At 50.5% G+C, this 27,331-nt stretch overlaps 2 protein-coding genes across 3 annotated transcripts; one reads left to right on the top strand and one right to left on the bottom strand.

The window, feature by feature from the left end:
- Positions 1-356: 356 nt before the first annotated feature.
- On the top strand, positions 357-19,118 carry CCDC87 (coiled-coil domain containing 87). 2 transcript variants are annotated; one of them, XM_032951625.2, is made up of 13 exons: positions 357-970; positions 6,618-6,706; positions 11,195-11,580; positions 12,043-12,136; positions 12,573-12,761; positions 13,180-13,326; positions 14,519-14,613; positions 15,293-15,455; positions 16,055-16,168; positions 16,351-16,476; positions 16,621-16,735; positions 17,541-17,677; positions 17,805-19,118. In XM_032951625.2, the coding sequence occupies exons 1-13, from the start codon at positions 832-834 to the stop codon at positions 18,078-18,080; spliced, it is 2,070 nt and encodes a 689-aa protein (XP_032807516.2). In that variant the 5' UTR covers positions 357-831; the 3' UTR covers positions 18,081-19,118. The 2 variants fall into 2 exon arrangements, with proteins under 2 accessions (XP_032807516.2, XP_032807525.2); XM_032951634.2 differs by lacking the exon at positions 13,180-13,326.
- On the bottom strand, positions 18,363-26,358 carry VPS45 (vacuolar protein sorting 45 homolog). The gene is made up of 15 exons (XM_032951643.2): positions 26,197-26,358; positions 25,488-25,622; positions 25,287-25,347; positions 24,545-24,624; positions 24,275-24,343; positions 23,608-23,745; positions 22,917-23,027; positions 22,134-22,268; positions 21,746-21,856; positions 21,450-21,617; positions 20,917-21,075; positions 20,700-20,807; positions 20,468-20,589; positions 20,065-20,196; positions 18,363-19,654 (listed from the first exon to the last, which is right to left on the bottom strand). The coding sequence occupies exons 1-15, from the start codon at positions 26,287-26,289 to the stop codon at positions 19,561-19,563; spliced, it is 1,716 nt and encodes a 571-aa protein (XP_032807534.1). The 5' UTR covers positions 26,290-26,358; the 3' UTR covers positions 18,363-19,560.
- Positions 26,359-27,331: the final 973 nt, after the last annotated feature.

The following is a 27,331-nucleotide window of genomic DNA, read 5'->3' on the forward strand; positions in this document are numbered from 1 at the left end:
GTCACAACAACACTCACCACACTGATTCTACCCTCGCACCGCTCCACGTTGGAATCCCCCACCCCCCGTAATCTAAGCGCTTCGAGAGAGTGCTGATTGTCGGTGGCCGCTTGGCGTTGTCGGGGGCACGGCGAGGGACGCTGCTGGCACGGGGGGCGTCATCATCAAACTCCGCTTCGCAGCGCCCCTCGCTTTGTCCCCCACCACAATGCGGGGGCGCGCGGGGTCCCTGGCCGCTTTCATCGCTCGCGGGACCCTCGGGCGCGCCTCGCCGCCTGGAGACGGCGCCCGCAGCCCCGGGGGGGGGGGGGGGACCCTCGGGCGCGCCTGGAGACGGCGCCTGGAGACGGCGCCCGCAGCCCCGGGGTGGGGGGGTGGGGAGAGACGCGCGGCCCGAGCAGCGCCGGGCCCCAAGTCTTGGGCGAGCGGGACGCCGGCTCCTCCCGGAATCTCCCCCACATCGCCCCCCTGCACTTTAAATCTCCCCGACACCTTCAGATATCTCCCTGGCATCTCCCGATATCGTCTTGAGATCTGACGGCGGTGTCGCTGCGTACGTGACCCTGCAGCGACTCGAGACATCTCCTCGTCTCTGCCGACATTTGAAGGTTCCTCGGCGTGTCCCGACAACTCCTCCTCGCATCTCCCCGCGTCTCCTGACATCTCCGGAGGTCTTCCGACACTCAGACCACGGGGCTACGAGGGGGGCAAGACGGCCCTGGAGAGGGGACCGCGACTCGGGGAGTGGAGGGGGGCCTGGTCCGGCTCAGAGCCGTCATCGCCTCTGCACCCCCGAGCCGTCCGCTCCCCTTCGGCCCTGCCTCGGGCGGCATGGAGAGGACGCGACCCCGTCCAACGACGGCGAGGAGACCTGGGATCGGGGCCCCAAGGGGGTACCGAGGCGCCATGGAGGCCCTGTCCGTGTTCGGCGGGCCGCAGGGACCCGGGGTGACCTCGGCTCCTCCACGGGGTTGAGTCTCCCTCCCTCCTCCTCCCCATCGTCTCAGCCCCACACTCTTTCACACTCTCTCACTCTCACACTCTCACACACTCTCTCACTCTTTCACACTCTCTCACTCTCACACACTCTCTCACTATCACACTCTCACACTCTCTCACTCTCACACACTCTCTCACTATCACCACTCTCTATCACACTCTCTCACTATCACACTATCACCACTCTCTCACACTATCACACTCTCACTCTCACGCTCTCTCACTATCACCACTCTCTCACTCTCACACTCTCTCACACTCTCTCACTCTCTCACTATCACCACTCTCTCACTATCACACTCTCACACACTCTCACTCTCACACTATCACACTCTCACACTATCACACTCTCACCACTCACACTCTCACCACTCACACTCTCACACTCTCTCACTCTCTCACACTCTCTCACTATCACCACTCTCACTATCACACTCTCACACACTCTCACTATCACACTCTCACACTATCACACTCTCACACTCTCACCACTCACACTCTCTCACTCTCACACACTCTCTCACTCTCACACTCTCACACTCTCTCACTCTCTCACACTCTCTCACATTCTCACACTATCACACTCTCTCACCTCTCACCACTCACTCTTACACTATCACACTCTCACACTATCACACTCTCACCACTCACACTCTCACCACTCACACTCTTACACTCTCTCACACTTTCTCACTCTCTCACACTCTCACACTCTCTCACTATCACACTCTCACTATCACCACTCTCACACTCTCTCACACTCTCTCACTATCACCACTCTCACACTCTCTCACACTCTCTCACACTATCACACTCTCACCACTCACACTCTCACACTATCACACTCTCACACTCTCACCACTCACACTCTCACACTCTCTCACTCTCACCACTCACACTCTCTCACGCTCACACTCTCTCACACTCTCACACTCTATCACACTCTCTCACACACTCTCACTCTCTCTCACACTCACTCACTCTCACACAATTTCACACTCTCTCACACTCTCACACACTCTCACACACTCACACTCTGACACTCACACACTCTCACACACTCTCACACTCTCACATTCTCTCACACACTCTCACACCCTCACCACTCACTCTCACTCTAACACTCTCTCACACTCTCTCACTATCACACTCTCACTATCACCACTCTCACACTCTCTCACACTCTCTCACTATCACCACTCTCACACTCTCTCACACTCTCTCACACTATCACACTCTCACCACTCACACTCTCACACTATCACACTCTCACACTCTCACCACTCACACTCTCACACTCTCTCACTCTCACCACTCACACTCTCACACTCTCTCACTCTCACACTCTCACACTCTCTCACTCTCTCACACTCTCTCACATTCTCACACTATCACACTCTCTCACCTCCCACCACTCACACTCTTACACTCTCTCACTCTCACACTATCACACACTATCACACTCTCACCACTCACACTCTTACACTCTCTCACACTTTCTCACTCTCTCACACTCTCACACTCTCTCACTATCACACTCTCACTATCACCACTCTCACACTCTCTCACACTCTCTCACTATCACCACTCTCACACTCTCTCACACTCTCTCACACTATCACACTCTCACCACTCACACTCTCACACTATCACACTCTCACCACTCACACTCTCACCACTCACACTCTCACACTATCACACTCTCTCACTCTCACACTATCACACTCTCTCACACTCACACTCTCACACTCTCTCACCATTCACACTCTCTCACTCTCTCACACTCACACACTCTCACACGCTCTCACTCTCTCACTCTCACACTCTCACACTCTCACACACTCTCACACTCACACTCTCACTATCACCTCACACGCTCTCTCACACTCTCACCATTCACACTCTCACACTCTCTCACTATCACACTCTCTCACTATCACACTCTCTCACTATCACACTCTCTCACACTCTCACCACTCACACTCTCACCACTCACACTCTCACACTCTCACCCTCTCACACTCTCACCACTCACACTCTCACATTCTCTCACGCTCTCTCACACTCTCATCACTCACACTCTCTAACGCTCACACTCTCACTCTCACACTCTCTCACACTCTCTCACTATCACCTCACACGCTCTCTCACACTCTCACCACTCACACTCTCTCACGCTCACACTCTCTCACACTCTCACACTCTATCACACTCTCTCACACACTCTCACCTCTCACACTCTGACACTCTCACACACTCACACACTCTCACACACTCACACTCTCACATTCTCTCACACACTCTCACACTCTCACCACTCACACTCTCACTCTCACACTCTCTCACACTCTCTCACTATCACCTCACACGCTCTCTCACACTCTCACCCGCTCACACTCTCTCACTATTACACTCTCTCACACTCTCACACTCTATCACACCCTCTCACACCTCTCACTCTCTCTCACACTCACTCACTCTCACACAATCTCACACAATATCACTCTCACACACTCACACACTCTCACACACTCACACTCTCACATTCTCTCACACACTCTCACTCTCTCACACTCTCACACCCTCTCACTTTCACCTCACACGCTCTCTTACACTCTCACCACTCACACTCTCTCACGCTCACACTCTCTCACACTCTCACACTCTATCACACTCTCTCACACACTCTCACTCTCTCTCACACTCACTCACTCTCACACAATTTCACACTCTCTCACACTCTCACACACTCTCACACACTCACACTCTGACACTCACACACTCTCACACACTCTCACACTCTCACATTCTCTCACACACTCTCACACCCTCACCACTCACTCTCACTCTAACACTCTCTCACACTCTCTCACTATCACACTCTCACTATCACCACTCTCACACTCTCTCACACTCTCTCACTATCACCACTCTCACACTCTCTCACACTATCACACTCTCACCACTCACACTCTCACACTATCACACTCTCACACTCTCACCACTCACACTCTCACACTCTCTCACTCTCACCACTCACACTCTCACACTCTCTCACTCTCACACTCTCACACTCTCTCACTCTCTCACACTCTCTCACATTCTCACACTATCACACTCTCTCACCTCCCACCACTCACACTCTTACACTCTCTCACTCTCACACTATCACACACTATCACACTCTCACCACTCACACTCTTACACTCTCTCACACTTTCTCACTCTCTCACACTCTCACACTCTCTCACTATCACACTCTCACTATCACCACTCTCACACTCTCTCACACTCTCTCACTATCACCACTCTCACACTCTCTCACACTCTCTCACACTATCACACTCTCACCACTCACACTCTCACACTATCACACTCTCACCACTCACACTCTCACCACTCACACTCTCACACTATCACACTCTCTCACTCTCACACTCTCACACTATCACACTCTCTCACACTCACACTCTCACACTCTCTCACCATTCACACTCTCTCACTCTCTCACACTCACACACTCTCACACGCTCTCACTCTCTCACTCTCACACTCTCACACTCTCACACACTCTCACACTCACACTCTCACTATCACCTCACACGCTCTCTCACACTCTCACCATTCACACTCTCACACTCTCTCACTATCACACTCTCTCACTATCACACTCTCTCACTATCACACTCTCTCACACTCTCACCACTCACACTCTCACCACTCACACTCTCACACTCTCACACTCTCACCCTCTCACACTCTCACCACTCACACTCTCACATTCTCTCATGCTCTCTCACACTCTCATCACTCACACTCTCTAACGCTCACACTCTCACTCTCACACTCTCTCACACTCTCTCACTATCACCTCACACGCTCTCTCACACTCTCACCACTCACACTCTCTCACGCTCACACTCTCTCACACTCTCACACTCTATCACACTCTCTCACACACTCTCACCTCTCACACTCTGACACTCTCACACACTCACACACTCTCACACACTCACACTCTCACATTCTCTCACACACTCTCACACTCTCACCACTCACACTCTCACTCTCACACTCTCTCACACTCTCTCACTATCACCTCACACGCTCTCTCACACTCTCACCGCTCACACTCTCTCACTATTACACTCTCTCACACTCTCACACTCTATCACACCCTCTCACACCTCTCACTCTCTCTCACACTCACTCACTCTCACACAATCTCACACAATATCACTCTCACACACTCACACACTCTCACACACTCACACTCTCACATTCTCTCACACACTCTCACTCTCTCACACTCTCACACCCTCTCACTTTCACCTCACACGCTCTCTTACACTCTCACCACTCACACTCTCTCACGCTCACACTCTCTCACACTCTCACACTCTATCACACTCTCTCACACACTCTCACTCTCTCTCACACTCACTCACTCTCACACAATTTCACACTCTCTCACACTCTCACACACTCTCACACACTCACACTCTGACACTCACACACTCTCACACACTCTCACACTCTCACATTCTCTCACACACTCTCACACCCTCACCACTCACTCTCACTCTAACACTCTCTCACACTCTCTCACTATCACCTCACACGCTCTCTCACACTCTCACCGCTCACACTCTCTCACTATCACACTCTCTCACACTCTATCACACTCTCTCACACCTCTCACTCTCTCTCACACTCACACAATCTCACACAATCTCACACAATCTCACTCTCACACACTCACACACTCACACTCTCACATTCTCTCACACACTCTCACACTCTATCACACTCTCACACATTGCGGTGTCTCATACTCGCCGGCTGATTCCGTAGCGCGTATAAACATAGTGACGTAGATTCCCTAGCGCGGATAAGGGGCCTCGCTTGACCTTTAGTAGCGGCACCGGCTCCGTGTTGACTTGCAGGGTCATTGGCCGCCGGGAAAGGGAAGCGATACGTTTAATACCGCGACAGGAACCCTCTCGGTGCGAATTGTTATACCCCGCGGCTATTGTTTAACTTCCACGACGTGTAGTGCACGTGATAAGGTCAATTTCACCGGTTTGACCCGGACATTTGGAACAGAGAAGCCTTTGCCAGAAGTCTGCTTGCTCTACTTTCCTTACATCTCCCCTCCCCTTCCTGGATAATTGCAATTGAATAACATTGTGCACTCCTGATACAGTAGCTGGAAAGTACAGCACCCATTCTCGCGTATGATGGCAGCAGCAGCAGCAGCAGTGAGTTGAGGATCTAAATGACAATGTTGAGGTCTGCTGGCCACGAGAAGGGCTTCAGGAGTTGAAGTTGTTCGGTTGCTCCCCCGTTGGAGGATCGCAGCTCTCGGTGCTCGTAGCTTTCACTCTACGGGCCATAGTGTGGGTCGCATGGCCACAATCGCACTCATGCAGCTTGTTGTTCCACCGGTGTCTTCGAGGATGGATGTCAAAGCCAGATATGGGGGACGGGGGGGGGATATTGTTCTGGACGTCCGCAAGCACAGACAGACGCAACCGCGTGGAGACGTGTTGCATCAAGCCCAGCTGCCGCGATGTTGCCCATGCCCAGCGAGTGCGCGCGCCTCTCGTCACGTACAGGAGAGACGCGGCGTGCTGCTCATTGGACCTCGAGTGACGGCGGCGTGGCATCGAGCAACCAATCGCCCGTCGAGCCATCTCATCCCGAGGTGTGTGTCTGAACACGTGGTGCCTGGTGGATGTGTGATGGAAATTGGCACAGTCGGGAGCACAGGTGGAGCATCGGCCAGTCATCTCAGTCAACCCATGGCACCTGGGTCTGTTCCTGACCTCCTGCTAGCGGGCGTTCGACATTTCACGTGGCCTCTACGTGCACCTAGCCTGGCACAAGCGCTGTGGTGACATCACCGCCACTTAGTGGTGAATGGTGGTTGTTGTTGATGTGTGTGGTGAGGACTCCACCGTGCCCACATAGTGGCATAATACAGGGTTTTTTGGGTTAGATCACGATCTAAATACAGGTTTTTTGGGTTAGATCACGATCTAAATACAGGGTTTTTTCGGGTAATATTGGTTGCGAAAGCCTACGTGTTCATCTATACTGTATTCTATGCTTGATGGCAGCAATACGTTCAGGAGCTAGATGCCAATGTTGAGGTCTGCCAGCCACGAGAGAGCTTCAGGAGAGAGCTTGTGTACTTTTTTTTCTAATCCTCCATTGAAAGAGCACAGACGACTGTACAGTGGTTCACTGTATGGTCCATAGTTTGAGTTGCATGGCCACAGATGCACCACTGTGGCGGTGTCTTTAATTTTTCATTTATGAAGGCGATGCGCCCATCGGCCTGTTAATGTTCTGATAGAGTTGATGGTTACAATGGTGCCTTCGAGGAATTTGTTGGGTGGCCTGTGCTCAGTTGCTTTTGAGATGCCTCGGTTCCAGAGGAGCTACCAGGCTTTCACTGCTGGAGTGAGTGAAGTTTTAAGCCTGCAGCAGCTAATTGATGGGACTGGTGATGGAACAACTAAACTAAACTACTTTTATTTTTTGATTTAAAGCTTTCGTGACTGCAGTAATTCATATTCTTAGTTTTTTTCGGTAAAGTCACGTTGAAGAGAAACAACAAGATAATAAAATATATATAAAACAATAAAAAAATTCTCACGACGTTTCGACCATAACTCAAACGGTCATCTTCAGGTGTGTTGGTTTGCATAAATTTATTTGTAAACGGCGCATTTATTTATTTATTAAAAACGTTAGCGTCACGCGCAGCGATTGGCAGTTTACCCAGGACTAGTCCATCTATATTTTGAAAAGAGGAGGGGGGAGACGAATTTTTTTTATAATGTATGCTGTCTGAAAGCCACTGTAAGCGTGAACAATCAATTAAGAACTGAAATGGTTTATCAAATCTTTCCAATGATTGCTAAGATAGAATCCATCTTCTCGGTTGAAATTGTCTCTGTGCTTGTATATGTGGATAGCCTCATGAACGAATCTCTCATGGAAGCCAGATGGCTTACAAAGAACCTCTGTCTTGGAAAAGTCAATGGCATGTGAGCCTACTGAATTAGAACAATGATCTGCTACGGCCGAGGTGTTGGTCCTACCGTGTTTAAGGTCTGCTTTGTGTTCACGAATGCGGTCCGAGACATGGCGTTTGGTTTCTCCAATGTAACTATTACCACAGAGGCAACTTTGTTTGTAGACACCAGGGTATTGTATGTCCGGAATCACATCTTTTACAGACGGAACCAGATCACGGATTTTATGTAATGTGTTGAAACGGATCTGGATCTTGTGTTTATTCAAGATTTTGGAGATCTTTTTTGTGATCCCAGCAATGTAGGGTAAAGTGATGGTTTTGAAAGGCTCCTCAAGAGGGTTCTTCTTCATGGTTTGAGTGATAGCTTTGCGGATTGTATAGTCGGAGTAACCATTAGCCCTAAGAGCTTGGTGTACGTGCTTGAGTTCACTGCTTATGTGTTCCTGGTCGGATATGCATTGGGCTCTATGATACAGAGTCTTGATGAGAGAATTCTTCTGTGATGGATGGTGGTGGGAATCCGGTTTCAGATAAGCATCCGTATGGGTAGCTTTCCTGTAGACAGAGTGGCTCATTGAACCATCAGGTCTCTTTTTAATTAGGATATCCAAAAAAGGTATCTTGCCATCTATTTCGACTTCCATGGTAAATCTGATGGCTGGGTGTATGGAATTGATGTGGTCGAAGAATTGGTCTAGAGCAGGCCGGCCATGTGGCCAGATGACAAAAGTGTCATCCACGTACCTCTTCCATAAGGTTGGGCGCAGAGTGGCAGTCTGGATGGCGTCAGTCTCAAATTTCTCCATGAAAATGTTAGCTATAACTGGAGAAAGGGGGGAGCCCATTGGGGTGCCCTCAGTTTGTTTGTAGAAAGTTCCATTCCAAGTGAAGTATGTATTGGTTAAACAGTGTCTCACCAGGGGGGTACCTCAGTGTTTAGTCCTTGATGAACCAAGTCTTCAATGATTGCAATGGTGTCAGGTACAGGAACCTTGGTGAATAAGGAAACTACATCAAAACTGACAAGCAGGTCGTCTGTGGACAGGGAAATACCCTTGATTGTCGATACCAGGTGAGTAGAATTTTGTACCGCAGAGGTGGTCTTTCCAGTGAAAGGACGCAGGATTTCAGACAAAAAACGAGCTAGTTTGTAGGTGGGGGAGCTGATAGTAGAGACTATGGGACGAAGAGGTGTATAAACTTTATGTATTTTTGGTAAGCCGTATAATCTTGGTGGCCTGGCAGCAGAAGGTTTCAACGAAAACTGTTTAGATTGATCAATTAATGCGGTTGAATCAGAAATTATTTTGTTGGTTTGTGTGACGAGGCTGTTGGTGGGATCTCTTTTTATTTTTGTATAACTACCATCGTCGAGTAATTCTTTAATTTTGTTGTTGTATTCTATTTTATCCATGATGACAGTAGCATTGCCTTTGTCAGCTGAGAGGACTACAATATCATTCCTCTTTTTTTAATTTATATAACTCAAAACGCTCATCTTTGCTAAGGTTGCTAGCTGGCATCTTAGCGTTTTTGAGGGTTGCAGCGATTTCAGATCTTGCTACGTCTGCAGCGATGTGACCCAGGCCCCTGAGAGCAACGTCTACTTGGGCAATTATATCATTAACTAGTATGTGTTTAGGTGTGACTGCAAAGTTTAGACCTTTATCTAAAACGGATTTCAGACCATCGGAAATAGAACTGTTACTGCGATTAATTACGACTTTATTAACGTCTAACTTTTTGGTGTGTGGGTCCGGTCTTTTGTTGAAGAGGAGGTTAAATTTGGAAATCAGGTTTTCCTTACATTTGGTCGACATAGTAGCAGCTGAAGAGGCAGTCATATTGTCTACATGTTCCCAATCCGATGTGGACATTAGAATTTTTTATTGTTATATATATTTTATTATTTTGTTGTTTCTCTTCAACGTGACTTTACCGAAAAAAACTAAGAATATACTTTTATTTTACCAGGTAAAGCCCATTGAGCTATATAGCTCTTTTATCAGAAGCGAACTGACCACAAATGATAGCTCAAAGAAGTGGCTTATAACGTGGAAATGTATAGCAGCCAAATACTCTAAACGCGTGATGTTGATTCTAAATGTGGAGGGAAAAACCCGAGGACCTGCAGAAAAATTCATGCAACCACAGGGAGAGATACATGCAAATTCCAAATATACTGGAGTCAGGGTCGGGATGAAACCTACGACCTCCTGCATACCAGGCGAGGTAGTTAACATCTCTCCACCGTGGCGCCCACAGTGGCATTAACAAGACTGGTGACGAAATAAAGAACAGAATCCGTTGATGGGATCACCTGCCGTGGAGATGGAGCGATGAGATTGGTTCATGTGCAGGTATAAGGTGGATGGGAGCAACACTGGACCGTGAGGGATGTCAACGGCATGGGGAGGCCTTCATCCAGCAGTGGATAGACAATGGCTGATGGTGATTACATTCACAGAGGCGTTTGCGATTTTTTTTAAGTGACGAAACAATCTATTTGCACCGGTAGGTTAGATGCCGATTTTGTTTCTGCGCCCGCTTGCTGTTAGGCACAACATTCCCTGCGAAACCCAAAACATTGCAGCTCTCTTGCCTGAGCAATTATTTGGTTGTCCATTGAATAAAAGAACGGTATAGAATGTCAAAAAATGCAATTCGATCTAACCCACACATTTACCAGCCCACCCCAATCCAGTAAGTCACTGTAACGTTTTATAAATAGCAGACCTGGGAGCAATCCAAGTTGAGACATTCAAGAGTACAAACTTCTCTGATGCCCTCACCCTGGCAACTTCAATCACCGGTCCTTGCCACACCCTAGCCCAGGTGATTGTGTCACGCTAACCACCCTTCGCCATTCATTTGCACCCTCCACGATGTTTGGGACCAATTCGGTTTGTGTTTACAGCTGCTGCTAAACGCACGCTCCACCTTGCACAGAATGACTCCGGATCACATTACTCGACTCTTTATAAAGGGGTAAATCCCTTCCCATCTCAGGAATGTGAGATGTGTGTACGTTGAACACATTTGCACCGTATGTAGCCAACCGTGCTAATCGGAGGTGGTTACGACTTGCAAGAAGCCTTCATCCAGCAGCGGACTGATCATGGCTGATGATGATGAATCCCTCCCCAGGGCTGCTCCTGGGCCCAAAAGGCTGACCTTGTGGACAGGGGACTGGCCCACGATCATAAGAGGAGGTTTCCTCATTGTGAAGAGGAGGGCCCATCGCGTGATGAAGAGACGAGGTATCGCCATGATGAGGAACTTTCTCACGATGAGGAGAGGACGCGAGCCCTTCATGATGAGGAGACGGTTGACGCAGATGACAAGAGGCACCCCTTTGATGAGGTGGAGAGGCTCCCTCATGGTGACGAGGTGAGAAGGCAACCCCAGAGTGTGGACAGACGCCTCCGCGACCAAGGGGAGCAGCGTCCTCGTGCCGAGGAGTGGAGGGGGCTTCTTCGTGCTGAGGAAGTTTCCCATGACAAGAAGATGATTCGTGATGACGTTCTCTCCAGGTGAGTTAGTGCACCTCCCGCTGCAACGGTTATAATTACACAATTGCAGCACATTATATTTATGGCCATTTGTCAGTTGACTATTGGATGACAGGGCCTCCTCACACTGCCATTCAAAGGGGGCTTGTTCGATGGTCAGCGCGGGTTGCTGAAAAAGGGGGGGCCCGGACTGATCCGGTTTAGACGTCACTCGCCTCTGATGTTAGCCGTGGCCGGGAATCAAACTCAGGCCGCGGGGTTCATAGCGCAGTGCGCTGACCACTGCACCACCACAATCTAGACAACCCAGAAATAGTTGGTTGCCTTGAATGTGCAGGCCACTTACAATTGTTGAATGGTTAATAGTCATATAAGCAGGGATCGGGGGTTGGGGGGTGGTGCTGTGCAGGTGACACATTCCGATGTCGGTGAGAGGATCTCAGCTTCCTTTCCATGATTGCCATGGCCCCCGTGTCCCCGCAGCGACGGTGACCTGGCTCTCTCCGCTCTTCTGGGGGCCGACCTCAGCACTCCACGTCCCGCGCGGGAACTCCTCGTCCCCCCGCTCCCTGCAGCGGTGAATCTCCCTGCTGGGCGTGATTATACGTGTGTCGTGTTTCAAATGGTTCGCATTCGGAAGGTTGCGGGTTAAAAATCTCCTGCTTGGGGGTTGCCTTAGCCCAGCATCGATTCAGTGGTTGATAAAATGTACACCACTTTCAGGGGAAGTCAGCAGTGGTAAATTATTTTAACTGTACGATGATCAGTAAAAAAAATAATCTGCCCAAGCCGACTTGCACTACAGGGAATGAATTATTTAAGTGACTATTTGTGTTTGTGTGCAGTTGATTTATGCTCTGATTTCTATCGTCTTCGTTGCTGTTCTAAATATTTTTTGCTTTTTTTATATTTCTGACTCAGGGCACTCTTGTGAATGAGACGATGCTGGTCTCTTGCGTTCTCCGCTGGTTAACTAAAACAAACTTGAAACTTTGCACATGTCGTCTGTGCAGGTGGCAGAGAAAAGTAAAACCTGCGTGGGCACGGTGCCCAGTGGGCCCCCACAGCCGGCGGTGAGCCCCGTGCCCCACGCGGCGCACGGCTGCATGCGCAGTCCCAACGTCCGCGTGTCCGAGCGGTGCAGCGACATCTCGCATGACCTCGTGCGCTGCCCCCCCGTCTACAACGACCTGGCCGGCGAGGTGAGCGCCTTGTGGGGAAACTCGCTCGGCAGCTGGAGGGCGCATACCGCACGGGGCTTAATTCACTGAATAATCTCCGAGTCGCCAAATTCCACATGGTGGCACGTGACCCCGTAACCGGTTCAGACATCACTCAACAGTCATCTAAGCCGTGACAAGGAATACAAATGAGCTCACCAGGTTCACAGCGCAGTGTGCCAATCACTAAACCACTGCTCCACCCTGCAAATAATGGTGACGCATGTCAGAAATTAGATGCTTTCGTGGGATTTGGATTGTGAGAGGTGCTAGATTTCGTCTCGACTGTGGTATCTTGACCGGTAATTGTTGGGGTTTGACATCTTCCTCCAAACCATGAGTATTTCATGCCAACCCTACTGCAGCAGGCTAAGCATACTTTGTGACGATGTTTGATGAGGTGGACCTGGCCAGCGTGCAAGAGATGGACGAGGCGGGGCTGCTGGCAGAGCCAACGGGCGACGGAGCGTACCAGATGCTCGACCTGGGCCAAGTGTTCTGTGACCTGGCCGCCCTGGCGGAGCCGTGGCGGCCGCAGCTCTACACTGCGAGTGCCCCTCGCCACCGGCTCCACCCCTACCAGCAAACACAACGACAGCTGTCTCCTATTTTAGGCCATAGGTTTTAGCTGGTGGAGGATGCTCCGCTACAATAAATAATAATGTAATTCATAGCGCACACAGTATTTCACGGCTGTAATGACCGTGAGTGTTGAGGTGTGGAGCCAAGGTCAATGTCGCACGAAAGCCAGGCAAAAGAGGTGGGGCCTTTAGGTGTCTCTTAAGTTATGAGGTGAATCAGGAGGTAAACAGGACGTGAATCAGAAACCCAACTACATATACATTAATTGACCGGGAAAAAATGCTGGGTGTCACTGGTGTTCCAGCTAGGGTCTAGCTGTGGGCATGCCAGCAATCTTGAAGATGTCAACGCTGCCAGATTAGTTTTGCTCAAATCCCATAATCCTCTGGCCAGAAGAGCCCAAATGTGGCCCATTTGCCAGAGTGGAGCCCAAAGTTGGTTTTAAATCCGATTTCAAATTCATGCATGCCTGTGTATATGTAGCTTCCTTTTTATTAACATTAATGCACTGAGTAAATACATGATAATGGAGATTATACCTTAAATATTTTCGGGAAAACTGTAGTTTGTGAGACACTCGGTATGTACCACTGAAACACACTCACAATGACGAGTTTCTAAAATCGCCTTCAGCGTGACGGCTCAAAACTTTTACACAAGTAAACAGGTCCCTGCAGGGTGGGCTGGTAGGACAAGTCTCTGCGCTGTCTATTGCTGATTTTACACCCAACAGCACGAGATTTCACTTCGTTAAAGTATTGAAAGGGGACGGACGGACGGACACATTAATCTATTGCAGGCTGGTACACTCAGTTTACAACTTCGTTCCTACCAGTATAAAGGACCCCTATCACAACTGCACAGGGCTCACAATTTAGTATGCGGAGATAATAGATAATAAGTGGCGCTTTAGTTCTTGTGTAAATAGAGGTGATGTTTTGTTACCCACACCTTTAAAAACTCCCACGCATGGGGAGCATTGCCTGGTGTAACCACCATGCCCGCCGCCGCTCTTCCACATGCAGGCCCGGAAATTGCACGCGAACCACACTTTTCTTCCTCCCGGATGCTCTCACGAGTGATCCGGGGAAGATACGTGGGCAGAGGGGGCGATGGACTGCTCCGATTTCTAACCTGTGACCTCTGGGCCTGTGCAGGACTCGATGCTGCAGGGAGCGGCTCCGCGTTCCGTCCTGGATGACCTCCGACTGCCACGCACAGGCCTGTGCCTCCAGCTACACCTGCCGCTCAGGTGGGCTCACCGTGGACACACTGAGCGATTCATCCTTGTGACAAGATGGGCAATTACACTTGGCATCCAGCTCAGATCTGAATGAAAGTGTCACTGAACTTTTCAACTTGAGTGGTGCATCTCTTCATTGGCATCCCTGAGCCAGTGGAGGAAATTCCATTGTCTTATGCCAGGGGCCGGTCTCTCCATTGCACAGCCACTGATTGGCTAAGGCAATCCCAAACGTAATGCCCGAGTGGCTGGATACCGTCGGGTATAACATTACTCAAAGCAATGGGGGTCGTTACTGTTAACGACCCGCTACTCGTCCAGCGATACGATACTCATGAACATATTTCAACCACCATAACGTCCGAAAAGGTAAAATGGGATCATGAGCCGGGTTGATTAAGTCGATTAGTCGACTAAAATCTGTAATCGACCACTTTATTCGTGGTCAATCACTCGGGTCCCTTGAACAACGGTGACCGAAGGTGGGAAACCCCCAAAAAGCCACGGCCAGCGTAACGTGGCCGATAATGCTGATGACATCACCAAACCCTGCCCATTACCTCCTGTCCAGTGGCACAGAGATGAGACTTAATAATCGAACCGATATTCAGCAGAGCAATCGATTGGTTAAACAACCGGACACTCCAGCAGTAGATCTCATGCCAGGTGCCGTTTGCGTGCCCCACAGAGGCACCCCCTTGTTGGGGGAGACAGGAGAAGCGGTAGCAGCAGCTGCTGCAGCTGCTGCTGCTGCTCCCTCGGGGGTTGGTAGAGCAGACTCGCCTCCGCCCCAGCTCCGGGTGCAGTCCTACGTCAGCGTCGACGAGTACCTGCGGCGTCTGTCCGCGGAGGTGAGTCAGAGCGGCGCGGATTGCGACGTCGGCGCTCGTGGACATTTGCATATATGGACGTATATTAAGCATACCAAGATTTTGTTCCTGAGGAATTTCTCAAGCGAATAAATTATTGTTTATTTATTGAAATGGGAGTCATGTGTCAAGGGAAATAATTGATAACACAGCAGGATATGTACACCCACGAGTGTTTAAAGGCAGACTGGAATCAATCTGGAAATACTGAGGAGCAAGACTTCATCCAGCAGTAGATTGATCGTGGCTGCTGATGTGTATGCCCTAGGTCAGTGGTGGGCAACCTGCGTCCCGTGGAGCCAACCCTCGTGGTGGCCTGGTCTTCGTGGGTCTAGGCCGATGCGTGGGGTCGTGATTAGTGCACAAGCACGGTGTCAAGCTTGTGACCCGCGGAGATGGAGGAGGGCTGCTCACGTGGCCCCACTAACCCGTCGAGATTTCCCATCAATGCCCAAGTGTGACAATTTAATTCACAACGTTTTAGCCAACCAGAGCAGTTAACGTAGATACGCGACAGTCTTAAATAATCTATTGTGCATTGTCGAGTTAGTATATTACATTTTGCACGTTTTCCTGTAAAGGAGCCCGACCCTCTTGAAGTTTTACTGGCGGGGGAGGCCGGGGAGGACGGCCTACGATCTGCTCGCCGCTCGGCCCGTGCCCAGAGCCCCACGGACGTCCAGGTGCAGCCGGAGGTGAGACAAGCGCCACGAAGGCACGGCCGTCGCCAGGCCTTGCCCGTAACATCCCCTTCCGTGGGCAACCAGGGGCGGAGAGCGACCGCAAAGGTCGCGTCAGAGTCGTCGGGAACCCAGGCGGAACCCGTTCGCCACGTACCCTTCCCTGTGTGAGCGCGCCGTCTCCATCGTGTCTCCAGCCGACCGACGGCGAGCTGCAGGAGAGGCTGCAGAGGCTGTGGGAGGCTCTGGGCATGTCCGAGTGGGAGCGCATGGCAATGACGATCAAGTACACGTCCGCGGAGAGCGTGGGACACCTGCACCAGGTGATGGGCATGCGCTAGCAAGACAATGTGCATAGCTCACAATCATTGCTTTGAAGAGAATGCGCACCCATTCCCACGGTATTAAAAACCTTGTGTTCGTTTTATCTCCGTGGTTCTTCACCTTGCCGCATTTAAAATGTTTAGTCCCTAGGGCTCTGGGAGGAGGCAGCCACTCTGGTCACGCGCAGGGAGGAGCTGCTGAGGAGCCTCGCCCGGTTCGAGCGATCAGCCTCGTGCCCGGATCGGCTGCTCCATAAAGGTCAGCCCCGAGGTCATCCCAACGAGCCAGCAGCGAACCGATCGGCCGTGCTTGTGCGTGCGAGATGTAGCCCTCGGCAAGACCACGTGTTGTCTCCCAGGCAACGGCTGGGCCCCTGTGACCTGATATGGTTCCTGCCATAGTTCGGTTTCGTGCTTTCTGTTTGGACAACTGTCACAATAAATGCCTTTAACGCCTACAATGTTTATTCTGGAATCCACCCCCACCACACCTGGGTGTCTGTAATGCCGATTACATTCCTCTGTCGAGATCAAGGCTGAACAGCACTACTGTATTCTTCTCTAAAACTATCTTAATTGTTTTTATTGTCAAATTTACACCATGCCTTGTCATATTCTTCCCTCTGACATATACTGATGAAATTACGCACTCCCGTTCGGCCTTGTGGTTGTTGGAAAGTATATAAAATATTTTTTTACGTGCGATGACAGATATATGAAAACCTATTTTGTTTCTGCCATATAGGCTTTACTCCTCACTCTATTCACGTGTTTCTTTATTGTAGATTCTTGAGATGCACTCGCACCGAGACGCTTTATGAATCCAAATGGCATTGTCACTCGTCAGTCGGCCGTTCAATTCGGACTCACAACACCGCCGTGGTATGTGGACCACAGCCGTGGCCCAGTCGCCAATGTTAATATTTTGGGAGTAGAAAAAGTGCTCGACAGAATAAACCACCAGCGAGTTACCAATTCAAGATTAAGCAGGACACCTCATCAAGACATTGTAGGATTCAATATGTTTGAAGAGTTATAATGATAATAATGTTTTGCCTGTCTAGCTGGCGCACCGTCACAGAGGCTCACGGAAGACAAACGGCGCGCAGCGTTCTATAGAGAGGCGGCAGGGCTGGAGGGGAAGCTGCGCCACCTGCTGGGAAACATCGAGCGCAAATTCGGCGACCAAGTCCAATACAAGGTCAGCCGCTCCGTCACCCGTTCAGTCACGGCCGTTCGCTCATTTGGTCGGTGAAAACGCGACCGCTCGACGGTAGCGCGTGTGGTGAAGCGGAGTCGTGACGAGAGCGTGGCCCGTGCGCCCCCAGGGGTGGCCGTACGTGGAGAGGATGCGGCGCGACCGTGTGGAGATGCTCTACGCCATACAGCAAGAGCGACGTGCGGGCAGGACGCGCGCATCGCCTCGACACACCCGGCCTCAACGTGCTCCGCCGGAACACAAGCGGGCGCAACAACACGCGCTCGCGCTGCCTCCGCACGTCCACCAAGAGCGTGCGGAAGCGGAGACGTGCGGCTCGCTTGGCCTCTCACAGGACACCCCACCACAACACGCGGACGTCCAGCCACAACACGCTGCCACGTGACAGCAACACGGGTCATTTCAAGCAAACCATCGTGCCACAGCAAATGCTGCCCTGGTCACAACGCAAACAGGCATTGCCATAACGAGGGCAGCCGCAGCACAGGCACAGACGAAACAGCAACACGCGCGCACTGCACGGCAACACGGCACACAGCTACAGGACACAAAAATAGGATAAAACGAGTGTACCCAGGAAATACGCACCACATGAACACACGTTTGCGTGTTAACACCCGTGCATGTGACAGCATGTGTTCACACATTCACAACTTTGCACAGGGCATGCTATTAAAATGTGTTCACCACTGTTTTAATGTACAGATCAACTCCAATAAATGTACAAATTCCCACAATGAATTCATGCTGCAGTTTTAAATTAATCGACGACCAACACAAATAAGTTGCCGTGGACAACACGATTGTTAATAAATACCAGAGCAGTCCAGTCCATTATGATCCACCACCTTTTCACGTCGACCAATGAACAGATGTACACAAACTGCGTATTACAACACTTTGCTCGTCAATTTACACCTGCACTACATACATTTGATGGAGTATAATTAGCGAGCGCAGAGATCTGGGAATCAGATATGAATCCTGGGCAGAGCGAGATAGGGACATGCAATCGGTGCCTGTCTCAAGGCTCTCTCTGCACTACAGCCCCTGTGCCCGCAAGAAATTGCTTATCCAATGAATGAGAGTGCTGCAGGCACCTACACTGACGCATACAAATTAGAATCATTGGCCAAATTGGAAATCTGGGAATGTGGCGAGCAATGAGGTACGGAGCTGCAAACCAAGCGACCCTCGAGGGTGGGATAAGCTGCTCGGTGGGCAAGCGGTGCCGGGTGGAGGTGCCAGTGACCCCTGCGGCGGAGGGTGCAGGGAGGCGGCCACAGCCACGGCAGCCTCTCGGCTTGAGGCCGATCACCAAGGCCTCACGATGTCCTCCTGCTGAGAGTTACCAAAGTGCTGGGACGCTCATCAGGCAAGTTTGTCCTCCTCTCTGTAAATTACTTGGGCGGTAGGTGTTCGGGGCAAGTGTGGCCAACCTATAACATCTGCAGTGGCAATATCTTAAAAGCAGCCATTAACGGTAAGAAATATCAACATCACAGCCACTGAACACACCTTGAAATATGAAGCATAATGATTGAGACACGCCTTGGCATCAGCGTGCGCATGGTGTGGGTTCACAAGCATCACATGCAAGGATCGTTACCCTGACACAAGACACTGCGGTGACGTCATTCATGACCGTTCCCTCCCACCCACCGTCCCTTGGGTCATGACTCAAAGGTTGGTCACCACATCAAAACAGTAATTGGGGTCGTATTTTACGAGGATGAGTTGTCTACAATGCGTGCCTACACAGGATGCACACAAGGAGATGGAGTGGTCACCCCCCGTGCCTCGGGGGTTCTGGGTCCCACCGTGTGCCAGGGCAGGTCCCACTGCAAGGACGAAAGGGCCCCTGCTCATCTGCGCATCCCCGACCGAGCGGTGGTGCTGCTGCTGCCAGACCTCGCGCTGGCGCTCGTCTGTGTGGCTTTAGTAACCTCCTCCAGGAAACTGCACACATTGTCACAGATGCAGTGTCACACTCACCAGCTGGCAGAATATGATAATCTTCCTTGAAACAGTAAAGAGCCCTCTAAGTTTCACTATTGCCTAGATTTCCTAACTTACGATACAATTTTTTACGTGTCTAATAAATGTGTATATTAAGGTGCCTGGGTCTTTAACGCCCCCTGCAGAGCAGAACATGCACTTTGGTTGCGACCAACCACTGAATATAACCACTGTGGGAATCGATCATCGCCTCGATGAAAAGTGCTCAGTGCAACTACGTTCAAATGTTGGCTATTATCGATCCATGCGAGGCCAGCTAAGGAAAGGCAGAGATCTCTGTAAACTCCATGACAGGGACCCAGTTCATGACATCATCGTTTTGTAGCGATGGTGCCACGAGCACCACGTACCTGCGTGTGTTATGGACGTTGGTCCCTCCGAGGATGACGCGCACGCCCGGGTTCGTACGGTTCAGGTTGTAGACGGTGAGCGCCTCCTCGTACGTCGCCCCGCCAACCATGAACACGATGACGTCCTGCGGCCTGCGCACACCCAGCAGCGGGAAGCGGCTCTCACCGAAGCCGAAATCTCTCCACACACCCTCGCGCATCACCAAAACGACGGCGTGGATTGTGTCTTCCACTCAAATCTCCATCCCTCTGTGCTGCTCGGACCAGGCAGCGGCACTGCCAATCAGTTGGAACCGCGGCGAGTCCTGCCTGCCCGTTGTTGCGCAAGGGAAATATTCGTTTTTTTCCACACAGGGGCGACCCTTGACCATCGATGGATCATTTCACAGCCCTCGAGCTGTACCTGTCACGCAGGCTGCTGGAGCCCAGGTACGGGTGGCTGGCCTCCTTGAGACGGCCCTTGAGCACCTGGTCCAGGGTGTCAGCCAGCAGGGGCTGGTGTTGTGTGTACACGTTCTGGATGCCCTGAAAAGCAGAGAACCGCGTTGGCGCGTTAACGGCTCTGCAACAAGACAAGTGACGGTGTCGTGACAGCAGACGGCACACTGCAAATTTAAAAATATGACGAAAACTACCTTGAGGCCTTTGAAGAACTGCTTGGTGATGGACATGGGGTCTTGGCTTCCAAACAGGTCACTCCCACGCACGCGTAACCCCCCGTACTCCAGAACGGAGTTGACCAGCTGTTAGGAAGAACACAACACCTGAGTGAGGACCGAGGTGTTGACGCCGGCGTCGAAGCAACGGGAACCGGGGACGGTGACGGCGGTGACGGCGGTGACAGCAAGGTACCTGGCGGTACTGCGAGGAGACCTGGCGGCGCGAGAGGTCCTCGAGCAGTCCGGACAGATTGTTGCTGCTGTGGCGCTCGTAGCGCAGAGCGTAGAGCATCACGAGCCGTGCCGCGTCCAGCTCGCTCACCTTGGGTTGCTGCAGCATGCGCCGCAGGCTCTGTGATCATCACGCAAGTGACCAATGCTGTCAACCAGAAGTAAGTGGACTTTGGCAGGACGTGTCACTAGAAGGGACGGTGACCAGTGGTTGAGACTAACGAAGAATAGTCAGCCGAGGGAAGGAACGTACCCGAGAGGACATCTGCCATGGAAATAGAGCAAATGAAAAAAGCCGTGAGCAGATGCTAGTGGACTGTTACAGGACCCTAAGAGATGGCGACAGCTTGAGGAAGCCTTCACCCCGCAATGGTTTGATCGTGGGTGATGATGAATTGCCATGCGCATGACCAACAACACCCATGCCTCCACGTGCGCATACCCACACGTGCACATCCACGTGCGCGCACTCATGCCAGTGTGTGCGTATCCCACCTGCAGTGCGCTAGAGTGGTCGCTCTGGCAGGCCAGCTCCTGCTCGAGCTCAGAAACGCTGAGAAGGGAGCGAGAGGCCACGAGCCGCGACAGCTCCCCCACCACCGTCACGTGCTTTGATACAGTGCCCGACATCTTCTTGAACTGGGGATAGTTCTCCACAAATGCCTTCGCACGCACACACGCACAGGGGCGGCCGAGTCAAGGGAAAACGAACAAGGGAATGCGCACATCTCAGTGTTGCAATTATCTCGGGCTTATGAGGGCGATGGATGAATGGAATAATCGGCGCTCACCTTCATATCAGCGATGGATTCCACCTTCTGCGAGCTTTTAGACTTTTTCTGAAATTCTTCCATTAGGTTCTTAATGTTCGTGCCAATCTCACCAAAGTTCAGGTACATATTCTGCAAGATTCAAAACACATTCGCCACACATTATAGAGCTTGAAGATAATAACCATCTTAATAACATTCACTGAACTTTATGAGAAAAAATAAAGTGTCTCCATGCTCAGACAGCAATGAGACGGTGCACTTATGGTCGCATTGGCAGACTTAAGCTAGCGGTGGAAATTCCTCATTCCCATAGCTGGAGCCAGTCTCTCCATAGGAGGACCACTGTTAAAACGTGAGCCGGCGTACAGGGCTAAGGTGAGCGGGACGCGGGGAGGGCGGCACCTACGCTGGCGTAGAAGTCGTCATGCTCGGAGGAGAGAACAACCTCCTTGAGGTCGCGACCCACGCCCGGCACGCTCGACAGGTCGATGCGGTTGTTGTTGATGCCGAGAAGTTCGTGCACCATGGCCTGGTAGGTCCACTGCACACGCAGCACCACACACAGAAACGCGATTCCAGCACGTGCATATCCAACGCGGTTTCAGAAATTGTACCTTAACGGCGGCCGCAAACTCAATGGCACAGGTTCACCACTAATACTGGGCAGACGATGGATCCTTAAACCACGAGTCTGATATACAGTGCCTTAAGAGGCAAGGTTGGTGGATCGTGCTGAGATCACAATGTTAGCCTGTTAGAATGTTTTCTGCTGTAAGGCAGCATGATCAGTGAATGTGTTTGATATTCGTTGAAATTAATGTTGCAGGGCTATGATGTGGTCTGCTAATCCCTCATATGGGTGGGGTTTCTCTAGGCTGCCCATGTTTATATATTAATATGCACCCACCGTGGAGCTGGAGCAATACAATCAGATTGTGTGCAAGTCCTAGATGGATTGATACATCGCAGGACCTTAAGAGGTGGCGGCTTGGGAAATCCTTTATCTAGCACCGTATTGATGACAGCGGATGACATGGTATCTGACATTGGTCGTGGCTGTGCAGGGCTGTGCTCGGTGTGGTTAGTTTGGTTGGACCAGGGGTGTGCTGCCTAAGCGACCGAGTTCCCCGTTGGTGCCAGGTGTCCTGCAGCTTCTGAAAGGACGAAGCCACAGGGCAACGGGCGCTACCTGGTTGAGCAGCGGCGTGATGGCGTCGTCGTTGCGGTCGAGCACCAGCAGCAGCGGGGGGACGTCTGTCTTGCGGAAATCGAACAGTGCCGCGTCCTTAGAAATCATTTGCTTGAAACGTCGTTGGGGAAGAAAATGTTGGGGCAAATAAGTTAGGATGATAAAATGACAGAAGCTCACACTTGCTGAACTTTTGGATGGAAATAAAAAAATGTGGAATAGCCCCAATAAGCCATAACGAATGTTGTGTTTATCACTCGGACAGAGCTAACTACAAGTCTAGGCATAAATCTAAGCCAAGAAAACAACCAAACCCTGCCAAATATTTACCAGGTCTTAACCCAAGCATTCGCCATACATGAGCTCTATCCTAACTCTTGCTCTACTCTAAGACCAGCGATATCCCTATCGTAACTCTAGTCCTATCCTAAGTTTACTCAGGCTCAGACCATAATCACGGGGATGACTTTACATATTCTCTGCGATGGTTATGGTTAAGGCTTGGGATAAATACAAAGCTCTTACCATAACCCAAGTGCTACCCTATGCATAATTGTATTCATAACTCTAGCATTAACTTAAACTTAGCCCCATTAAGCGACACAGGCATGATTGGCTGGATCACCAAACACATCCCATGTGGCCGTGGACTGGGCCACGCGGGACTGGCGGGAGTCGGGGAAGCAAGCACCTTGACACACTCGGCGAGGCGGCGTGCCAGCTCCGACGAGTGCTGGTACCGAATCACCGGGCACTTCTTGAGTGACAGCAGCACGGCGGTGAGTCCGAGGGTGGCTCGCGTCAGCAGCACCGGATCCCAGCTGCGACCCTGTCAGGGGCGAATGCCACCATAGTCTTGTCACGATGGCTGGTGTCTTAATCATCAATATCTTCTTTATTATTTATATCACTAAACCTCCCATGCAGTATATATCGAGGCGCCAGACCAAAGAGTTATTTGAGATAATGACTCAGTTAGAAAGTGACTGCAGACAAAATACAATGTTCAAAAACAACACAATACAGGTAGTCCGCGACTTACGATGGGGTCGTCGTAACGCATCTACATCGTAAGTCGGGGACTACCTGTATAGACAGTATACAAAACCAACCAGAATAAACCAAATTGAAAGTTAGATTGTTCTCAAAATTATTCTATTTTGGTCCTCTTCATTCCAGTATACACTATATGAAAACATGTATTTACTTTAGTTTTAAATGTATTAATTGTAGGCACGTCAATAACATATCTGGGTCCATTGTTCTACAACTTATGTGAAGTCTCAAAAGAAAAACCAGGCAGGTAAATCCAGCAGGGTCACTAGGCGTAACGAAAGGACGTCTGTGAGTGCGCAAACCTGTGAGCAGCCTGTGAGGTTCAAGGAGAATATGTGGGGACTGATGGCAATATAGTCAGCGTAGAACTCCTGCAGAGACAGAGAGAGAATCCACGTGGTCAGGGCTGGCAAAGGAGATGGTTTGACATGATTTTGTGTAATAATACAGGTGCAAGCTTGCAGGGTCTAGCAAGTGAGAGCAGCGGTGCAGTGAGGTGGCATCAGTGGCATCGTCAACAATGACCTCTTGACCCTGAAACACAGTAGTGTGTGTCTGTGTGCGCGAGTCACCTTCAGCTCCCGCACGACCTCGTGCTCGTCTGCCTCGGCCAGCGTCTTCACGTCGCTCTTGCTCACCACATTGCTGAAGTCTGCCAGGATGAACCGCACCACAGACTCAACCCTCAGTGCGTAAACCTAGAGTTGCTCCCATTACCACCAGACAATCGCTTACGACAGTCACAATCAAAACCGGTACACTACCATGACCAGTCTCTCTCGACAGGAATTTCCAGTTAGAGGGAAATGTGCCACTTGTCTCAACGCCTCCAGTGGATGGCTGCCTCCAGCTGACATCTCAATGGGAGTCTACTTAACTCCCGCTGCGTCACAAGAGCCACTCAAACATATCTTGTTAACAGGTGGCTTAAAATTAACACTCCAACTTGTGGCGTCATGTAGGTCTAATGCATGGGCTTGACAAAAAGCAGTTCCTATCAATATTTAACAACAACAAAAAAACTATATTTCCAGCAAGTTCATTCCACAGCTGAAATTTGGAGGAAAATCAGTTTGTATATTATGAGTAAAAAATCTATTCCATCCATTTTCAATTCATCAGTGAATGAAGGTTTTCCCATACTATCTCAGTTATTCTTTAAGCATATTTCACCATGTTGGTTAGTGCAGGTTCGAAAAGATGAGGGGAGGGTGGGACTGGTTATGGTACCGCTTGCCAATGGTGTTAGCCATGACCGATAATTATACTGGTGTCGCCGAGTCCGGAGCACATCGCACGAACCGCTGCACTTACAGATGAAGTATAATCCATACTTGGGCCGTCTGAGTTCTTGAACCAACAGCTCGATGCTTTCCTGTCAAAAAGCAGCACATTGACATAATCAGCTATGCAGTTTACAACACTGCAACACAAAATCCAAGCACCACAGCGTATCCCTTTGCTGTTTGTTGACGGGAGCTCAACGTCTGCACCTTTCAGGAAGCGGGCACTCACCTTGACGGGCCGGATGAAACAGACGGCCTTCAGATGCTTCATGGGCTCGCGGTTGACAGAGTCCACCCTCTCGAAGAGGTACACTTCCTTCTGGAGGATTTCCGACTGGGAGTAGACCATGCTCACAATGCTGGTCTGGAGGAAAACGCAGACGCGTGTTAGGCAAAAATACACACATATTACTACATTTAGCGATCGCGCGAGGGTTAATGTCTGGTTGGTGTGCTTTCCTGAGCAGTGACAAGGGCTGTAACAATCGGGTTATGGTTCCGATCAGTTAGGATTAGATCTAAGTTTTGGTTAGTGTTAGTTTCAACAAGGCTCGGCAGAGTAGAGATTACTCGCCCTAACCCGAAGAATAACGCGAACCCGAACAACAGCTATCACTCTACCACCACCCCGAACTATTCCCGTAACCATAACACGAGACTTAAACACACACAGTCCAGAAGTCGGAGTGACACGCAACCTGCCTCAACAGTCCCCCACGGACTCGGTCACACATTCAACCACGGACTCAACCACGGACTCAACCACGGAACAACCACGGGGCCATCCTCACCCCGCGCCCCTCACTCCCAAGCACGCTCACCCCGCCCGGCTGCTAGGAAAAGCGTAAGGCTCCGCGCGGGCCTACGCAACAGCAGGCCGGTAAAGATGCCGCGCCTGGGACCCGTCGGGGTTGGACACCGGAGCCGGGCTCACGCACCGTGTCCTTGTCCATGAGCAGGACCTTCATGCCGGGCCCCGTCTCGCCGATCATCTTGCACACATACTGCTTCACGGCCGACACCACGTCCATGATGGTGGCAGCAGCAACAGCAGCAGCAACAAATCGATCCACCACGAACGACGATTCCCAGAAACGACTGCGGCGAATCGAATCGATTCTTCCGCTCCAGGTCGGGGTCACCGCCCAGAGGCCGGGGTCAATCCACTGCTAGACGAGGCAATCCCGGTGCCGGCGTGAGTTATTTTGCTCTTAAACTCGCCCTGAATACCTCCAAAACCAAGGTGCTATGCTTCTCACCAAGACTCAAGCAGGAAGTTATTTTTCCACAATTATATTCCTTAAATAATCATCAAATAGAGCAAGTCAAGATCTGTAAGTATCTTGGGGTCATCTTTGATTCAAAATTGAATTTTGAAGATCACATTGATTATATTGGTAAAAAGACAAAAATAAAAATTGGTTTTCTGTATCGACACAAGCACTGCTTCCCCCGATGTTCCGCTTGGAATTGATACAAGCTACCATACTGCCTCTACTTGATTACTGTGACATCGTATATAAATCAGCCCCAAGTACTGTACTGAAGAAGCTTGACTCAATTTATCACTCGGCCTTAAGATTTGCATTGAACTGCCCCTATAGGACCCACCACTGCGATCTCTACATTGGGTCAAACTTAACTTATCTTAATGATCGACGGCATGTGCATCAGATCTTGTTTATTCACGCTGTACTTACAAAAAAAATCAGCAGACTACCTGCTGGATCTCCTCACTGTTTCGAAGAACAAATGTGACCTAAGGTCTTCGCTCATTTACCAGCTTCACATTCCTTATTGCCGTACAAATACTGGGGGAAGGGCCTTTGCTGTTGATGCCCCCAGGGTCTGGAATGCTATCACCAATAAACTTGGATCACTACCTGTGAAATTTTCACTCAAAACTGGTCTAGAGGAGTTGTACACCCCTAGCTGCCACTGCTATTCAGAATGGCCTGAAATAAAATGCATCGTTCCGGATGACCGCTGCAAAGTATAATCTTGAGTTTTGATTTCGAGTGCTGATCTTTAAAGGTGCATTGAAAATGTTTGATACTGCTACTGATGCTCCTG

The sequence above is a fragment of the Petromyzon marinus genome, chromosome 1 (assembly GCF_048934315.1).
Source record: "Petromyzon marinus isolate PM22_M1 ecotype Great Lakes invasive population chromosome 1, UKy_Petmar_22M1.pri1.0, whole genome shotgun sequence".
In the NCBI taxonomy this organism is placed as follows: domain Eukaryota; kingdom Metazoa; phylum Chordata; class Hyperoartia; order Petromyzontiformes; family Petromyzontidae; genus Petromyzon; species Petromyzon marinus.